Consider the following 19,976-nt stretch of genomic DNA (forward strand, 5'->3'; position numbering starts at 1 on the left):
TATTTTGGCGAGGCCCATCAGAGGCAAAAAGAAGTGTGTCATGTTCTGTGTGTGTGTGTGTGTGTGTGTGTGTGTTTGGCTTGTGGACCTGGCGGTGCAGCCGTGCCAGGGTTCAAGATGCCAAGTCGGGGTCTTGATCCTCCAGCGCTGCCTGGAAACACAAAACAAACGCACCTCCTCCTCCTCCTGCTGCCTCTGACGGAGAGAAACATCATCGCTTCATTTCTCTGTTTCATATTTTATTTTTCTGTTTGTGTTTCATCTGGTATTTAACATTTTAGTGTGTCTTTACATGCTGTGTGTGTGTGTGTGTGTGTGTGTGTGTGTGTGTGTGTGTGTGTGTGTGTGTGTGTTCAAACTGAGGAGTGAGCTCCTGTTGAGGCTGCAGAGTAAAAATATATTTACCTTTAGAGGTACTGATGGAGGACAAAATAATTCATAATGCAGCTTTGACAGAATTACCATGATTTTAATCAAAAATAGAAAATTTATTCAGCACATCTGTCAGTTTTGCGTGCAGTGAAATGTACTTCTTTTTTTATTTAACAGGGACAGTTAAATAATATCACAGAAAATGAATTATGAAAAACAAAAGTGTTAAATACACCATATTTATGAAATACAAAACAGAAAAGAGGAATGAGATCAAATTTATCTCCTGTTTATTAGGACTGACACAAACTACATCCACAGTCAGAAAATAACAAGATCATCAAATATTATGTTCATATTTCACTGCTGCTACATTCAAACTCTCCAACAGTTCAGTTCAGTGAAGAGTCAGAGTGTCGTACACACGGTTAAATTCTGCCTCTCTGAACACTGAATCACAGGTATGAAAAGAAGAATATTAAAAAACACAAGAAAAATAGATAGGATGATAACAAGAAAGTAACTGAGGAACACTGTACAAATCTCTGCAAATAAAGGATAATTATTATAGTGTATATCTTTATTTTTTGCACATTAATAGAAAACATAATCTCTCAGGACTTTAACAGAATAATAGAAGACATGTTCAAGTCTTTAATTTAATTCAGTATTATTTTAACGTAATTAACTGCTTCAAAAGCCTGATGTTATAGTGCTATATAATAGAAATATATATATATAAGTTTATAGAAAATATATATATAAGTTCTTGTTAAGTTTTCTTTTTAATATTTGATGTTATAATATTCACAGCAGGTTCACACACATCCCTGAAAAGTTTTGTGTGTTTGACAGCTGATCATCATTTCAAAGTAAAGGTCTGTTTCTTCCTGTAAATAAATCTTTAACAGCATCATCAATCATTAATAACTCATATTTATTTATTAGACCTTTCAATCAGTCTGATCCTGTTGATGTTGTTGGTGATATGACTGTTATTATTATCTCTGGTCCATTCAGACTAAACGCCCATAAATCAGCTTATAAATAATAAAAAAGACACTTCTTATAACTACAGAACCTGAGAATCCTCAGAATTTAAAGTTTCCTTCAGCATCACAGTAATCCAGTATTATTTGTCTCTACATCCATGAGGACACTGAAAACAGGAGATAATTAAAGTTGATTTTTTTTTTTTTTTTACTTTAATGGAGGTTGATCCCATATTTCACTGTAAATATAAACTATTTGTTTTCATTTTAAAAGGTCAGTGTTTGGGTTACCATAAAATTTGAAGTTGAGTTAATTTTGAAATAATTAAAAATAAACTTTTTTAGTCAAATAAACTTGATACTAATTCAGTTGAGTTAGAAGATAAATAAATAAAATAATAAATAAAGTTTAACTGTAATTAATAAAACTTCTATATTTGTGTTATGTTAATGAGAAAAGATTATTTGATTCCACCAAATTTCTGCATGATTTTTTACAGTGTAAAACCTCCAATATACAATAAATGTTGAAACACATCAGTTTTTACTTTATTTGCAGAGTTTTATTCTGGTTATTCTTAATTGTACATGGAAACTCCTACAGACTGGACCTTGGGAAAGTGTATGACCATGTCTGTGTATGACCGTGTGTGTGTGTGTGTGTATGACCGTGTGTGTGTGTGTATGACCGTGTGTGTGTGTGTATGACCGTGTGTGTGTGTATGACCGTGTGTGTGTGTTAATTTATTCTGTGTGTGAGCTGACTGTGAGGCAGACGCAGCTGATTTGTGGCCTTTATAAAAATGAATTCATACGTCTCCTCATTTCATTAAAAGCTAAATCAGAGCGCGCTCAGATCGATACTGAGGACGAGGGTGCGTTTGTTTTTTTTTAACTGCTTAGAGCGGGCGGGCGGGAAACTGCGTCCATGTTTTCACCTCTGTTCAAACTGCTGTGATAAACCGCTCCAGTCAGAAACATTTGAATGTGTCTGCAGCTTATAGCCTCGCTCTCTCTCTCTGTATCTTTGGCATGTCTCTCGCCCAGTCAACGGTCAGCCAAACATACAGAGAAAAAAAAACTCTTGGCCGCCAAAACACTTCACTGTTTCTCTTTTTGTTGTCTCTGTGCCTGTCGCTCTGCCAAGAGACGACAACACAATCCCAGTGTGACTCGCCCAGAGAGAGAGAGAGAGACGTTGGGTTCTCTCTGTATACGTTTAAAAATAGAAATCTGAGACTCAAAAATAGGAAAGTGAGACGAGCCTCCTGGCTTATTCTGTTGACAGCGGCGGCCATATTGGGACACAGAGATGCAGAGAGAGAGCTCTGCTCCTGCAGCTCTCAGAGTCTCAGGAATCACGTCCACATCGGAGTTTTCTCAGTTTTTACACAAACTCAAGTTCATCTTTTAAACTTACTAACATCCAGAATGATACCCATGTTTTTATGTCAGAATTTGCAGAAAACTGTCAGCTTTGTGTGTAATGAAGCTGCCAATCATCCTAGAGCGCTGTGCAAAGAGAAAATTTTAAATCAAATTTTTAATTTCTTCAAATCTCTCGTGTGAATGAAATGTTTTGGTGCTTGGGATGGCTTAGATCTACAGAGGTAGTATAAAATAGTAGATAAATGTGTAATAAAGGCCATTTTGTACTATTATTTTTTGAGTAAAAGTGTTGCCTGCCATTCTACTTTCAACAAATGAGACAATGAGAGAATGAGGAAACAGGAAGTAGATTGTTGTTCATCAGAATCCAAATAAGAAATACTTCATTGATCCATGACATACAGGTGCCCCCATTCAAGAGTAGAACATTTATATAAACAGAGAGAATTATGGGAATAGAAAATTAGTAAGTAAAAATGTAAACATTCTACTAAAATATATAAAAGAGATGACATAACAATAACAATAATAATAGATTTATGCAATAAGAAGTGTGTAAAGGTGCTTGTGCCTTATCAGCTGTATGTAACAGCAATATAGAAAACTAAAAGTGTGATATGTGGAAAATAAATGAATAGAAATACGCAAATGGATGTAAAATTATGTACAAAAATGTGCATCAAGCTACAATCATATATAACAGTGTGATAATGATGCTGTGTGTTTTGCACAGTGAGTTACTGCAGAGTGTGTGGAGGTTATGAACTGTTATAAACTGTTATAAGTTAAAATGAGCGGCTGCAGCTTTAAAGATGGACACTTTAATGGTGCAGAAAGATGGTTGTTTGTTTGTCTCAGTAAAAATGACATGAAGACATCCAGAATTCATTTTTTTTTTACCAGTTTAACCAGTTCAATTTATAAATGAGAACTCTAGTATCAAGCAAATGATTTTGATCTGGAGTTCTGATTCTCAGATTCAGATATTTCAGGTGAAGTTGTTTCACTGCACCTTCTCGTCATTTCAGCTCATTTCACTTCAGTGTCTTCAGTAAGTCATCAAAGGAGGAATTAAATCATCATAAAACTTCTTTCAAGATGATTTCCCCTCTTATATTAACTTTAATTATATGTCTGCTTTTTAAAAACAGTTTACAAGTCAATTTTAGGGAATAAAAATACTGAGAAGTGTCAATACAACAGTGCAGAAATACTCAAACAATGCATGCATGCATTCAAAATTTAAGTACAGGCAGCAAAATATACTATAGTATAGAAAAGTAGAAGTATTATGCAGAATGGCCTTTTTCAGAATAATGTGGATTATATAGTTGGATTAAAATGACTGATGCATTAAAGGTGAGTTTATTTTGTTTACAAGTTACATTTCTGTGGGGTTTTTTTCTCGTGTATCCAGGACAGGAGAGAGAAAGAGGTTTTTAAAAGTACTTTTGTAGCTTCTAACTGAATCTCTCTGTGGTTTAAAGTTTAGCTTTCGGCTGACGGGAGTCATGTTTTTGTTGTTTTTCTGCTGATGAAAACACATGAAAATTTCCTGACTTTGCTGCTTCATAAGAAAAGCTTTTAGATAACAAAGTACCCAGGGACTTTTATTGTGAAGAATTCAGAGATTAGGTGGTTAAAAGACACACACGTGTGTGTGTAGAGAAGAGGTAATAGTGATTCCTCTCTCTCTTTCTCTCTCCCTCTCTCTTTTTTCTGCCTTTCTGGGAATCGTCCAGCAGCTCGCCTATCTCTCCTGCCCCCCCCCCCCCTTCCTAGAAAAGAAGCAGTTCATGTCAGAGAGAGAGAGAGAGAGAGTGAGGAGGGCTGGACGAGCGACCTCCAGGGCCACAGAGTTTGACTTTCCCACAGAGAGAGAGAGAGAGAGAGAGAGAGAGAGAGAGAGACCTCTGCCCCCCCACCCCCCTCTCTCTCTCGGTCTCATTGTTTTAAGTGCTTTAATGTGTTTGTATGTGTGTGTGTGTGTGTGTGTGTGTGTGTGTGTGTGTGTGTGTGTGTGTGTGTGTCATATGGGCCAAACGAACACAGAGACAAAACTGTTCATGTTCACATTTTAGAGTAAGTTGGAGTGTGTGTGTGTGTGTGTGTGTGTGTATGTGTGTGTGTGTGTGTGTGTGTGTGTGTGTGTGTGTGTCTGTGTGTCTGTGTGTGTGTGTGTGTGTGTGTGTGTTGTTTATTTTCACAGTTCACCACACTTGGTCTTTAGATGATGAAGCCCAGGGGAGGAAGAGTTAAAGAGGGAAAAGAGAAACGAGGAGGGGAAACTCCGTCAACGCCACTTGTTGAAAATAAAAGCAGCAGCTTTTCTTTCTAAATTCAGGCTTTTATTTTGGAGGCTCTGACTGAGAGAGTCAGAAACATATTTGAAAATAATTTTTTATTTTGAAGGTTTTGATGTAGAGAAGGAGAGGAAGACAAGAAATTTCAGTCAACAAAGAGGCAAATGGGGCAAAAAGAGCCTGATGCAATGTCTTATTTTCCAAAATAAGAGCATGGGTAGCAACAACTTGTTTGTTTCTAAACATACCTTTAATTTTAAAGTCTGTGAAGGAGATACAAAGACAGGGATAAAAAACTGAAGGAGAGGGGAAATCAAAGGAGGGAAAGACACCCTTCAGAATAGAAGCATGGGTGGCAACGGTTTTTGTTCTTCTAATCAGACTTTTATTTTGAAGCCTGTGATGGAGAGAAAGGGTTTTAAAGGATAAGAGAAAAGAACAAGAGGATGTCGGAGAGAAGACCAGGGGAGTGGTAAAAGTGAAGTTAATAAAAAGTGAAAACTGCAGCAACCTTTTGAACAGAGACTTTTAATTTGAAGGCTGACTGAGAGTTTGTGTGGACTGGTTTCAGTGAGTGAAAGTTCTGTGGTTCTAATCTAACTAAGAGAATTCTGGAAAAGGAGAAAAAGAGAACAAGAGGATGACAGAGAGAACACGAGGGGAGTTGGAGAGGAAAGCACTCAGTTAATGCCCCTTTTCAAAATAAAAGTGGCGACTACAGAAACTTTTTAAACAGAGACTTTTAATTTGAAGCCTGTGATGGAGAGTTTATTCCCAGTTTGTGTGTACTGGTTTCACTGGGGTGTTGCTCCATCATGATGTGTACAGAGGGCTTTTATTTTGCTGTTTTTGGATGCACCCCTCTTCACCCCTCCTCCCCCCTGTGGGGGGTGGATGCAGACGGTCCGGTCTGCTCCCACGCCTCATTAGCATATTTAATTAACCTGGACGGGGGGGATGACGGCTGAATGAGGGGATGGGAGGCGGGGGGGGGGGGGATGATGGGGTAGGGGGGCAGTGTGTGAAAGTGCCCTCCAACACACACCCATCAGCACACCACCACCCCCACCCCACACCACCACCCCCCTCACTGGTTGCCGTGGTTTCAGGCTGATGCTCTTTGTTTTAAGCTGCTGAAGCAAACAGACACAGTGAACAGCATGCAAAACAAGGCTGATAAATGCTGCACTTTGTCTGTGTGTGTGTGTGTGTGTGTGTGTGTGTGTGTGTGTGTGTGTGTGTATGGGGGGGTTCTCTCCTCTCGCTGCAAAAAGTTAAAGTTTTTAGAAATTTAATTGAACCATAAAACCTCGCTGTGATAATGTTTGAGTTTAACGCCTGTTAACATCTGACCATGAACAACTTAAAAACATCTAAAATGTACATTTTACCAGTTTACAAGTTTGGAATTTAGTGTGAAGCAAACTTAACATTTAGATTTCTGATCAAAGTTCTTCATTATTTTTATCTCAGCTCCTGATTTGGATCAGATTCGGATGTTTTAGGTGAAACTGTGTCACTGCACCTGCTGCTAAATTCAAGAAGGAATTAAAACAACATAAACTTTGTTTTAAAGCTTTAAAAGCCTCCTCAGCTTTATTTACATATCAAACAGTTTACACCAGAACTCAGACGTGCCCTCAGTCTGACAACACTGATGAACTGTGCAATAATTATTTACACGTCACTTTAAACTACTGATTATCTGCAAGATTTCCGCACCGACCACACATCATCAAAACACCAGCACTCTGTATCACACTGCGTTAGACGGCATTTTTGCTGCTGAATGTTTTTGCAACCTCGTTAATTGTATTTTATACTTTACATTGATTATATTTCGTACTTATATTGCTCAGATTCTGTACTTTTTATTGCTGATATTTTCTCACTTATTCATTTTTTTTTTGAATATATATGAATCTTAAACACAAATACAAGATTTGAGGTTGATGCAAATTGCAAATTCATTGTGCTTGCACAGTAACAGTAAAGGTATTGAATCTTTAATCTTGAATTTAGAGCTGCAACAATTATTAATTATTAGCCAACTATTAATTAACAAACTATTAAATCAATCACCAACTAGTTTGATAATTGATTAATTGTCAAATTCTCTGATTTCAGCTTCTTAAATGTGAATATTTTCTGGTTTCTTTCCTCCTCTCTGACAGGAAACTGAATATCTTTGAGTTGTGGACAAAACGAGACACTTGGGGACGTCCTCTTGGACTTTGGTTCATAAAATATCAGAAAATGTTGATCAAACAACTGATTGATTAGTGGAGAAAATTGATTGATCAACAATGAAAATAACTGTTGTGGGGAAAAAGTGGAACAATTCAAACGTGGAGCACACAAAAAGATGTCAACACACATGATCAATTAATCAATTAATCAAGTAAATAACCAACAGATTAATCCACAATGTTTATTGCAGACCTGCTTGAGTTTATAAAGCAGATTTTCAGGAGATAAAAGTACTGAGAAACACTTCAAGTTCAAGAGTAAAACAGAAAAATAATTAGGTGACAGATACGTCCAAAAACATCAGTAGAACTAATAAACTGTTAACCAAACAACATAAACAATATGTTTTTATCAGTTTGACAATAAGAACAGTTATCTTAGTCTTTTAATCTCTGGTTTCTTTTCTCAATGAATTGATTAGTTGTTTGGTTGTAAAATTACAGAAAATGATGAAAAATGTTGATCAAAGTCCAAGATGTCGTCCTCAAATGTCTTGTTTTGTCCACAACTCAAAGATATTCAGTTTACTGACAGAGACGAGGAAAGAAACCAGAAAATATTCACATTTAAGAAGCTGAAATCAGAGAATTTTGACTGTTTTCCCTTCAAAAAATACTCAAAACAGTTAATCACTTATCAAAATAGTTAGTGATTAAGATTATAATTGATTAATTATCAATTAATTATTACAGCTCTATGCTGAATTGGTGATTTCCTCTTATATAATGCGGCACAAATAAGGGTTTTTTTTAGGAAAGTAAAAGCAAACACATATTATTCTGTTGACTTTGTGGATTCACAAACAAAGACAGACACATAATTCTTATCACATTATTCAGAAAGTTAGTCCAAAGTTCACCACAGGTTTGGACCCAGATGTGTCCCAAACAGAAAGACACCTACATGACCAGCAGGAAAACCACTTTCTTTAAGTCTAGATTCTTCTTAGAGATAAAATCATTTCTATGTCAAAGTTAAGTTTTATCAATAAAGATCAAAATTCATCATAAGTTTGTTTTATAATCGAGACCTCTGGTCCCGTCAAAACATCCTGAACCGTAAAAACGAATTTACAGAAACATCCTGAAACAAAAGAAATCAGTGTAGATGCTCAGACCCCGACACTTTTTTCAGTGTTAAAGAAGCTTTTTGCCGCCTTTTCTCTCTCTCTCTCTCACTCACTCACACACACACACACACACACACACACACACACACACACACACACACACAGATACTTTAACCTTGTACTTGCAGCTCTGTGTGGAACAAAAGTTGCACTGAAATAAAGTTATTTTTTTTCTGGCTGCACTTTAGATCAGATAGAAACGTTCTGCACGTCTGCTGCATCATTTCAGACAAATATTTCTGTTGGATCTCTTCTGTTCCTTCGTTTGCAGTTTGATAATTACATTTTTAATCATAATTTTAAAAGTTTCACTTTATGAGACGCTCTAATAAAACCCAACCTGACCCGACTCCATCCGTCTCCGTCCAGTCCTGAGTCATGGCCCCTGCAGCCGGCTCCAGGGGGATGATGGGTAATATTTCTTCCACTCCCCGACCATTTTATCTGCAGCGCGGCCGATCGATGCTCCTGAAGACGCTAAATCATTTGCAGGAGCGGAGCTGCATCAGAGCAGAGAGCATGCTGGGAAAAACAGAGGCAGACACACAGAGGGACGGGCTGCGTTCACAAAGAAACAAAGAGTTTCTCAAAAATGTCCCATTATCCTCTCTGGGGATTCTGGAGGACTTTTGCTTTGGTATGACCCAATATTTTTTGGTTCGTTCTGCAAAGGCAGAATACAGAAACTTCCAAATAAGGTCAAAGGTCAGTTAATATGTGGAGACAATAACCTGATATGAAGATATAAAACTGACACATATCTGCTTGCAACTATTTTGGCTCGACAACAATAAAACTTTAGTACATTTACTTCAGATATTTAAATTTATTTTCCTGCTTCATACTCCTGAGCTTCATTTTGAATTCAGGACTCTTGCTGACTCTGTGGCTCTGCTGTTGTAATTAAATGTTGTGCTTCTACTCGGTAAAGAATGTGAAAACTTCTCCTGCCACCGATCACATGCAGACCACAGACCACCAGCTCCATTTACAGTCTTACAGTTTACAAGGATCTAGTTAGTCTGGTTGAGGCGAAGTTCAAGTCTGATGGGATGAACTGTAGGAGCCTGCAGGCGGTGCCAGTGGCAGCGTGCACAGAGAACATAACATGCATTGGATTTTTTCTTTTATTATAAATATCTTGTGCAGTCAATTAAGTGCAAAGGTGTTCAAAGTTTAGTTTTTCTCCTACGTCGCTGTTTGTACGTACAGGTTTCTGCTGTATTTTGCTGTTTCATGTTCACTTTCAGCTGAGAGGAGTCATGTTCAGTCACGCTGTTGTACAGTTACTGGTCATGTGACAGCTGTAGTTAATGGTGGAAACAGAAGACGTGGTTTAAATTCTGAAGGCAGCAAAACAAAGTATTCTGGGTTTAAATAAAGAGGTCAGACAATAATTGTGATTAATCAGTTACATCAGTGATATAATGATGAATGGTGAATAATCGTTCTGTGAGCAGCTGTGATCTGATGTGATGCTGCAGGCAGCAGGACGCAGTCACACGAGGCGGCCACGTCCAGTTTTTATGATACAGTCTGTAATGCAGACGTGTGAACGAACAGGTGGAGGGATCAATACAGACGTCCCTTCTACACACACACACACACACACACACGCACACACACACGCACACACACACACACGCACACACACACACACACACACACAATAGTAGCAGTGTGTTATTGAGCTTCTCTCCACTCAGGTTTCTTTCCTGCTTGAAACTCTTCTGTATAAAATTGTTGCAGCAGAAATCATTCTTTATCAATCACAAATTTATATTTATATAATTATATAAGTGTCTCTTTTGCACAAGTCATAATTATTATTGTAAAAACATTCAAACTGAAAAAAAAAGATGTATGGCTACATATGTTTACAGCTGAGAATGTAAGAACCACTGGTTGAGTCAATTCAAAATGTCAACGTGACAAACTGCAATAGACTTTTCAGTTTTGAAATAAACTTTTGAATTAAAAAAACGTTTAAGAAGTTTTGCCAACCTTTAATCTTTAGTTGACGGGATTTCGATAAAAATCATGTATTTGAAAAATTGGTCACAGTGAACTTTTTGAACAATTTGCTTTTATCTTAAGAAGAAAAGTAAATTATTTTAATAAAAGTTCAGAGTTTGGAGTTTTGCTCTAAACTCAAACATCTATGACGGTATGTTGCTGTGAAAACTTTGTTGATGAATTAAAATGTTACATGAAAATCAAAATGTTAAAAAAAACACAGTTCCATGTAATTTCTTTGCTGAAGCCACAGGGAGTCAGAGGAGAGGAAGAGCTGCAGGTTACAGACCCTCGTTCTTTCTTCTATTTTCTTTATTTCCTACTGTTTACATTGCTTGTTTACTTATTTATTATTTATTGTTTTTTATTGATGCTCTTTTCTATTTTACGATCCTCTCTGCTGCTGTAACACTGCAGGTTTCCTCACTGTGGGACTAATAAAGTAATATTTTATCGTATCTTTTTATTAAGTCACACAACAAACAGACCAGTTCACTGACGAGAGTCAGAACCACAGAAAAACGAAAAGTTTAAATTTAAACAGTTTAAACTCATCCAAGGGGATGAGACGTTCAGGTGACCGTAAAGAAAAGTGTAAAAAGAAAACACCAAGAGCAGAAAATGAAATGTTTTTCAAACATGTCTTTCATGTTGGTGTGAAACCGTGAACTAACCGTCCAATCAGGAGAGAGATCCGCTGCTTCAGCTGACCTTTGTGAACGTGTGTTTGTGTGTTTGTGTGTGTTTGTGTGTATTTTCAACACATTATTTATCATATTTTTATCGTTGCTGTTGTTGTTGGTGACTCGTCCTCATCTCTGTTTATCTGTTTTTCCACACAGAAGGCGGCCAATCAGAAAGCCCCAACCAGGCCAGCGAATCAGATATCAAGGAGCAGCCAGAGAATGGTGAGACCTCGTTCATACACACACACACACACACACATTTAAATACATGTTGTACTGTACACACACACACACACACAGAGTCAGGGTGACCTGTATTTGACCCTGGTGGTCAGACGGAGCTCGGCTGTGGGTTTATCACACACACACACCGACACACACATTCCACAGTGGAGGTTGTTTGTCTGGATCAGGGAAGTGTGTGTGACAGATTTTTAAGTGTGTGTGTGTTGATGGATGACAGAGTGTGCAGAGCAGCGTACTGTACGTGTGTGTGTGTGTGTGTGTGTGTGTGTGTGTGTGTGTGTGTGTGTGTGTGTGTGAGAGAGTGAGTGAGTGAGTGAGTGAGTGTGTGTATGTGTGTAGGATATCCTTTCTGGTTTTATCTGTGTGTCTGTATGTGTGTGTATTAGACCTTGACCCTGGGGTTCAGCTACGTGCTGATAGACACACACACAGACACACACACACACACACACACACACACACACACACACACACACACACACACACACACACACACACACACACACACACACAGCTGGTAGTGATTATTGTTGTTGGGAAACAGAAGCTTCACTTCTCTGTTCTGTTCAGTTACTACTGACACCACTGCTGCCTCAACTTATAGTACTATAGTATAGTAGTATAGCAAGTTACTTTTAAAATGTAATATATTATATATCACAAGTTACTTTCAGTGGAAGAAATAAGTTACTTGACAATATTACTGTCTGTGTAGAGGAATGTGTTACACTACTTTTACCCTACTTTGACCTGAAAAGTGTGACTGTCCTCGGTCCGTAACCTTTACACTCAAAAGAACAATTTTTGCACCAAAAAGTGGAAAATCTGTTTGGTCCTGCAAATATTCCATTCTTTATTTTCCTCAGTCCATATCGAGCCAGGGGAGACTCAAGACTAACTGTTGGCAAAATTTAGAGGAAAAGATGCCGAGCTCTAAGCTGCTGCAGATCGAGCAGGCAGGAAGTCAGCCACAGGACCTGGTAAACTTTCAAAATAAAAGACCCCGAGCATAAAAACAACTGAAAAAGAAACCATTTAACTACATAGCCTACATACCCAGGAAAAAAAAATCAATGAAAATGGACTAAATCAATAAAAAATCTCTCCACTTCTGAAACCCTGCTGGTGGAGAGTGAAGCTGTGTGGAGGGGGACATGATGTACCCGCTGGAATCAAAGTTTTACCCCCAGAACACTGAATACTGCGGCAACTACTGATACTACCACCACTGACCAGATGTTACTCTGCAGCCGATACTGTGATCATGTGATCAATTTCATCATTGATATGTGATAATGAAACCTGTCTGTCTCTCTGTCTCTGTCTCTCAGGTCATCTGGGTTTTCAGGACAGCTTCGTGACGCCCGGCGTCTTCACGGTGGCCGAGTTAGTACGAGTCTCACAGAGTAAGTCCTCTCCGTCTGTGATGGAGCAGATCTGTCATCGATAGTGGAGCTAATTTAATGAATCCAGAACAAACCAGACACTGCTCTGCTTCATCAACACACAAACACACACACTGTGTACACACTCAGACATGAAGAATACTGTGGAGGAGAGTCCAGCACACACACGTCCAGCTACATGAGTGTGAACATCGCTGTTTATCTCACACAACCTGAAAGACACTCAGTTGTATTCATGTTCATGCAAAAGCCTGGTCTGGTTTCTGATTGGCTACCTGGTGTCCTGTAAAATAAAACGCACCTGAATCATGTTGAATCAACAGTACAGACGACTGATCAGGTGTGTTAAAATCCAGGACTCACTGCAGTTGTTACCTGCTTGATCTGAGTCATAACGCTTTCAGCCAATCACGACCCTGATCTTCATCTCGTTCAGGGGACTCAAGAAGACGAGGCGACGCCAGAAATTAGAGGAAAAGTCACTGAGCCACAGATGCAGGCTATGATACATATTTTAGCTGGAAAAATATTAAAACTTTTTTTTTTAAATTGGTGTACAAGCAACATATTTGTACATTTGGAGGATGTAGGAATCACTTTACACTGTAAAAAGTTAAGGCAACTCAAAATTTCATGGCAATGTACTACAAACTTTTGAACTTTTGAAATAAACTTTAAAAAGTTTTGCTAGTCTATAATCTTAAATTGAGATGATTTACTTTTCCCCTTTAGATGAAGTTGAAATTTTTTAGAAATAAAAAAAATGGTCACAGTGAACTGTGAACATGATTTACTATTAGAATTATAAGTATTTAAATCATTCACTTCCTCTTAAATACATTTACTCAACATGTTTTTTAATGTAATTTTCAGGGTTTTCTAAAACTCAAAGATTTAAGTTTTGAAACTCAAATTCTTAAGTTTAAGTTCTTTAGATAAGCTTCAAAGTCTATTGCAGTACGTTGCCTTGAAATTTTGAGTTTTCTCAGTTTTTTCAATAAGTGAAAATCAAAATGTCAAAAAAGGCATTTTTCATTTCCATATAATATTTGATCAAAGTCACAGGGAGCCACTGGAGAGGAGCTGAAGAGCCACATGTGGCTGCAGACCCCCAAACTAGTTCAACTAAAATTCACATTTACTTCAGATGCTCTGAACTCTGACATCCTGAAGTTTTGGATGAAATGTGAGTCTGTGAAACCGTTCGTGTCTCAGTCCCTCCAGTCCTCAGTCCTCCAGCCATCACTCCACAAAAAGCTGTAATTAAAATTCTGTCTCTAACCACGTCCTCGTCCTTGATGTCAGCTGCACACGAATTTGCGTCCTTGTTATTGTTCTTTTGTTTGAACACGTCGGTTCAGAGACCAGTTTCATACAGATATTTTAGACCAGTCTGTAGTGTCTTAATTTTACTCATAGATCAGTTTATTGTAAATAAGAAAAATTAGACACCTTACCTTTATCCCCAGGCTGACTCAGGCTTTAGACCCATGTTACCATGGTAACAATCAGTGCCACCAACAACAAAAGAGGAAAACATGTCTCATAATTTGTGGTTTACTGACATTGTTATTATTTCTTTGCATCTTGTACAATATTTTTATGTCTTTTTTGATCCTGTTTGATAAGTTACATCGCTGTGCGCTGCTCTGCTGTCTACAACGATTTCAGTGTTAGCACGTTGAGCAACGGCTCCCAGAAAATGTTTGTTCTGGTGTGAGGGAAAGTGAACTTTGTTTAGCTTTCCTAAAGAGGCGAGCGCCAGGCAGAAGTGGACAGAGTTGCTTTTTCCTGTCCAGCAAAAGAAAAATACCTCCGTGTTTGTCTGCGACACTTCACATGGGACTGTTTTGTCAACATGGACCAGTACGAAGCTGGATTAGCTGGTAAACTGCTGCTGTAACTGGATTAATAACTATACAGATACTTCAGTTATATCAGGTTTTTAACAATGAACTGACATTTTCCATACAAGACACAATAATTCAAATTTGTTACGTTACTTTTGGTACTTCTCTACAGCAGACGTTTTCAACCTCTGTCTGCATTTTAGCACATTTCCCACATGTGCACCTAGTAAAATGAAAATATGTAAGTGACAGGAAAGTATGTCAGTAATTTGTAGAAACGGCTTTCTATTAGAAAAACGAAATCCATCCTTACGCCGCACAGGTAAGCAGGTAATGACAATAACAAGCTACGACTAACGTTACCACTCAGAGACGTGTTGAGGTAACCTCTGTTCTTGAGGAACTTCAGGCTGTCCAGTCTCTACCTCCGGATCAGATTCAGGATCCAACACATACAGCTGTATTTCAAAATTTGACATTTTCAAAAGAGAAATTCAGTTTCATAAAGTTGGCTGTTTACTCCCGCACCGGCAAAATGAGGAGGTGGGGCTCAGCAGCGCTCGCCAGCCCTTCAGAAGTCCTCGGGAGTGTGACCAATCACAGCGGAGTGGGCTCGGCGGGAGGCGTACATGGAGGAGGGCCGGGGGGGTGGAGTAAATTACACAGACCGTTTTCGCGAGATGCAGAAAATACAAGGAAGCGATGCAGCGAGAGACACAGCGTCCTGAAGATCTACAAAGCTTTCTGTGCAGGCGATCGTGTGTCGCTGCTCTATAGGAGTCAAAAATCAAAGACCTGAAAATGAGGATAATAGGTCCCCTTTAAGATAGTCAAGAACTAAACTGCAACAGATGAATTTAGACGTCTGTTCTCTCTGTAACCAGCTCACACTGGACTGTGACCGTATTTTAAAACATAGTGTGAACATTCAAAGAAAAGAGATCAGAACTGACTGTCAGTGTTACACTGTAAAACTGCACTCAAGAAAAACAACTCAATTTATGTCAAACTAACATTAATATTCACCACATTTTGATTGTTGATGACATCACCCGTCAGCTGTGACATCATCAGCTGTGACCAGTCAGCAGCCTCTCTCTCTGAACTCATTAAATGATTAGGAGGGGCGATCAAGAGATGGCAGAGTGGAGGAGAGAGAGAGAAGAGGACGAGATGGATGGGCGACAGACAGAAAGCACAGGAGAAAGAGAGGGAGAGGGAGAGAGAGAGAGAGAGAGAGAATGAGGGGCGATCGAGGGGCGAACGTGACCTTTAAAAAGTGCCGACACGCAAGAGAGAGAGAGAGAGAGAGAGAGAGAGAGTGACAGAGAGCGCAGTGGGATCTATATGAGTCTGTCGATCGCCCACCGCTAACAATAGGAGATGTAAAGTGCCTGTCAGCACACACACGCTCACACACACACACACAAACACACACCCTGATCAAAGAGCCATCGATCACACACACACACACACACACACACACACATACACACACACACACACACGCACAGTCTTATCCGTGCCTGATCAGATGCACGCCACTGCACACATAGTCACTTAATAACACACATGCACATCCTGCCATAGGTGTGTGCGTTCAGGGCGCCAGGCAGACCCAGACAGGGCACCAGGAAAACACACACACACACACACACACACACACACACACTTGGAGGCATCTGATTTGTTTAAACTAATTGCAGTTTTGTTTTCTCCCTAAAAGGAAACTGAATTATTATTTTCTCTCTCTGTATCAGTTCAGAGCTCAGCTGTTTCTTGATTGGCTCTCCCTTTTTTTACATCATAAATAACTGATTAAACCCAACTGATGAAAAAAATATCAGCATAAGATTTACTTAAAGTGACAGAAACTATCTTTGGGAACCATTTATTTGTTCTTTGATATTTTTGTTTGGCCCATCTGCTAACATGGAGGGGGCGGGGTTTATGACCTATACTGCAGCCAGCCACCAGGGGGACGTCCAGATGTTCTGGACTCACATGTTAGGAGCTGTCATATCATCTGTCTTTACTCATGTCAGTGACCTGAGGTGTAGCTTTAAATTGTGATTGGAGCTGCAGTTTTTGAATCGTATCCAGATCAGTTTACAGTGTTTTTCTGCACTTTATGGGACTTTTTTTTTTATCTCCTATAGTTTCCATACAGTTTTATATTATATTTACAGTTATGATTCACCTGCTGAGCAGTAGGTTTATAGTGACTGTCTTGAACATTTATGTTTGTTTTTTACTCCTTTAGTACCGCTGCAGTCATGCTATAATATTTTTATGATAGTAATACAGTAAAGACTGTAGCAGCGGTCCAGGTGTGCCATTTTGTTACATCATATATTATTATTGGAATATACAACTATACAAAAGGTTAATTTTTATTTCATTATATCAGTACTCTGCACACTCTCATTTCTACGCCCTTAAAGAATTCCTTTAAGAACCTTTTGTCAAAGGGACCCTCAGTTTTCAGGTGGTGGAAATTATTAGAATGTGACTCATCAAAGGCCCTGATTGACTGAAGCCTTTTCCTCCAGAAACTCTGCTTTTCATTGGCTGGTACTTGTTACCTGCGTTGGTTCGGTTGGTTATAGAGGCTGTTTTGCACAGATATGAACACAGGTGAGCCTTGAGATTTTGTCTTTCCCTTCTGATGTGACTCAGGCACAAAAAGTTTGAAAACCACTGGACTGAATTTAAAGGACAGGGTCACATACTTTCCAAATTTGTCTTCATACAGTTTAAAACAATTTTTAAACAAAAAAGCAGCAAAAATTACTTCTGACATTTTATAACCAAACAGCTGTTAATCAATCAATCGAGAAAACAATTAATCGATTAATGGACCATGAAAATAAATGTTAGATGCAGCCCTAAACTGAATGGAATGTGAGTGAGCATCAGCGACAAAATTAGTTTGATTGCATCATTTCCTGTGTGAAAATTTCCTAACTGGCTGCAGGAGACGCAGCGCAGCAGGAGGCAGCAGGAGGCAGCACGAAGCAGCACGAAGCAACACAAAGCAACACAAAGCAACACGAAGCAGCACGAAGCAGCGTGTCGCTTTGAGCTGAACTTTTGTCTGACATTGTATTAAAAGCACTGCAAATCATTTGATTCATGAAATTGAAATGAAGAGATATCATACAGATAAAGGCTCATTTCAACTTTCAACGTTTTTTTGAAAAGATACTCAAATTTGTCTGGAACACAGTTTCAGCATCAACAGAGGAAAGACGTATAAAAACCTGCACTTTTCCTTTAATAGTGATCGTCCAGTTTCCTCCACCTTTAATATTTTTAATGAGAGGTAGATAAAGAGAAGTTTGTCTGTGGCTGCACAGAGCTGCTGTAATGTTGGTGCAACACACACACACACACACACACACACACACACACTACAGTATATGGTATATTCATATACTCACACACATAGACACATTCAGGCAGACACAAATGTATTCACAGATGCACACACCCTCTCTATTGTGTGTGTGTGTGTGTGTGTGTGTGTGTGTGTGTGTGTGTGTGTGTGTGTGTGTGTGTGTGTGTGTGTGTATTGTGTTGGTCAGCAGATTTGCAGCGATGCGGCTCTGGAAGAATCACTTATAGATTAGAGTGCAGGAGAGTCCACTGTGTGTGTGTGTGTGTGTGTGTGTGTGTGTGTGTGTGTGTGTGTGTGTGTGTGTGTGTGTGTGTGTGTGTGTGTGTGTGTGTGTGTGTGTGTGAGACCTGCTAGCTATTCCAGGTTGTAAAAAGCTAAAGTACCTGAATGGTGTGTGTCTGTTGTGCACATGTATGTATGTATGTATGTGAGGCGACAGTGTTCACTGTAAAATTGCTGACACAGTTTGTTAGAATTAAAGATAAATGAAGACAAAACACGCTGAGACACTCAGAACCAATCAAATGACCCGATCATTTATTCAGCATCGACATTGACATCCAGCTGTAAACCTGCTCCATTATAAAATATGGTGAATTGTTTAGGCTAATACGGTGTTTTTAGGGCTGCAGCTAACTATTATTTTCATTGTTATTTTCTCAATTAATCAAGAAGTTGTTTGATCCATAAAATGTCAGAAAACAGTGAAAAATGTCCAAGTTGACGTCCTCAAGTGTCTTGTTTTGTCCACAACAAAGAAACCAGAAAATACATTCACATTTAAAAAGCTGAAATCAGAGAGATTGGACTTTTTTATTTAAAAAATTACTAAAAATAACCATTGATTAATTAATCCTGTCACAATCTTGTCACTTGCAAAATAGGTCCAAATGTGTGGAGCACATGAACAGTGACAATTTTCATTATCAATTAATAAGTCAACCATTTTCTCTATCAATCGATTAGTTGTTTAGTCCATAAAATGTCAGAAAATTGTGAAAAATCTAACAGCTAACAGCTTTTAGCTTGTTTACGTTCATGCTATTAGCGTCCCAGGTGTAGTCTGACACGCCTGATGCACACTGCAGGTATAAGCCCTGCGGTCGGCCGCGGTATCACAGCGTCCGCTATCTGTGTTTCAAAGTCCCTGGGAAACAAGAACAACCTCCGAGCTGCAGCGTGCACGCTGAAAATGGCGCCTGGGATGCTAATGGTACAAACATAAACAAGCTAACAGCTGTTAGCTTTTCTTTGGCAGTGATGTAGTCATTTTAATGCCAGAACTCGCCTCCTGATGTGCAAATGTTCCACCAAAACAAATTCACCCTCGACGCTATTTTGTAGCAGCACCGTCACTGCATCCTGGGCTTAGCTCCGCCCAAAACATTTTTGATTGGTTTAAAGAAATGCAAACAAGGTGCTGTTTTTCCCCATGTAGCAGAATGTGTAAATGTGGAGACAGACCTTTCTTCAGGTCTGAGAGCTGTGGACGAGACTAGTTGCAACTCTGAGGTTGTTCTTGATTCCAGGGGACTTAGATAGCGGACTTAGACAACATAGATAGCGGACGCCGCAGTGCCGCTTGAAGCGACCAATGGCAGGACTTATACCAGCAGTGTGTATCCAGTGAGTCAGACTAACATCCCTCTAAAAAAAAAAAAAACAGATTTCTCAGCAAAAAAGTTGAAATAATTCACTCTGACAGGCAAAACTCAAACTTCTGTTTCTGTGTTGAAGATTAAAAGAAACATTTCATATAGTTCAGAAACTCTTCAGCTGTTCAAGTCTGAGTGTGTGTGTGTGAAGTTTATGTCTATATGAACATAAATATACTGAACTAATATATAGGTGTGTGTGCGTGTGTGTGTGTGTGTGTGTGTGTGTGAGACACCAACCACACCTGCACCACACATATTGGTGTTTGTGTTTGCAAGAGA

The 19,976-nt window shown here is 38.9% G+C and overlaps 1 protein-coding gene across 3 annotated transcripts in view; it reads left to right on the forward strand.

Annotated features, from left to right (window-relative positions):
• Window positions 1-19,976, forward strand: part of nfia (nuclear factor I/A) — a 245,412-nt gene that overhangs the window by 187,110 nt on the left and 38,326 nt on the right. For all 3 annotated transcript variants that reach the window (XM_084723833.1, XM_084723831.1, XM_084723832.1), the window contains exons 3-4: window positions 11,294-11,359; window positions 12,715-12,789. In XM_084723833.1, coding sequence (XP_084579959.1) covers window positions 11,294-11,359; window positions 12,715-12,789 — 141 coding nt within the window. The remainder of the gene's footprint in view (window positions 1-11,293; window positions 11,360-12,714; window positions 12,790-19,976) is intronic.

Source organism: Lutjanus erythropterus, chromosome 7 (assembly GCF_056507025.1).
Source record: "Lutjanus erythropterus isolate fLutEry1 chromosome 7, fLutEry1.hap2, whole genome shotgun sequence".
Taxonomy (NCBI): Eukaryota; Metazoa; Chordata; class Actinopteri; order Lutjaniformes; family Lutjanidae; genus Lutjanus; species Lutjanus erythropterus.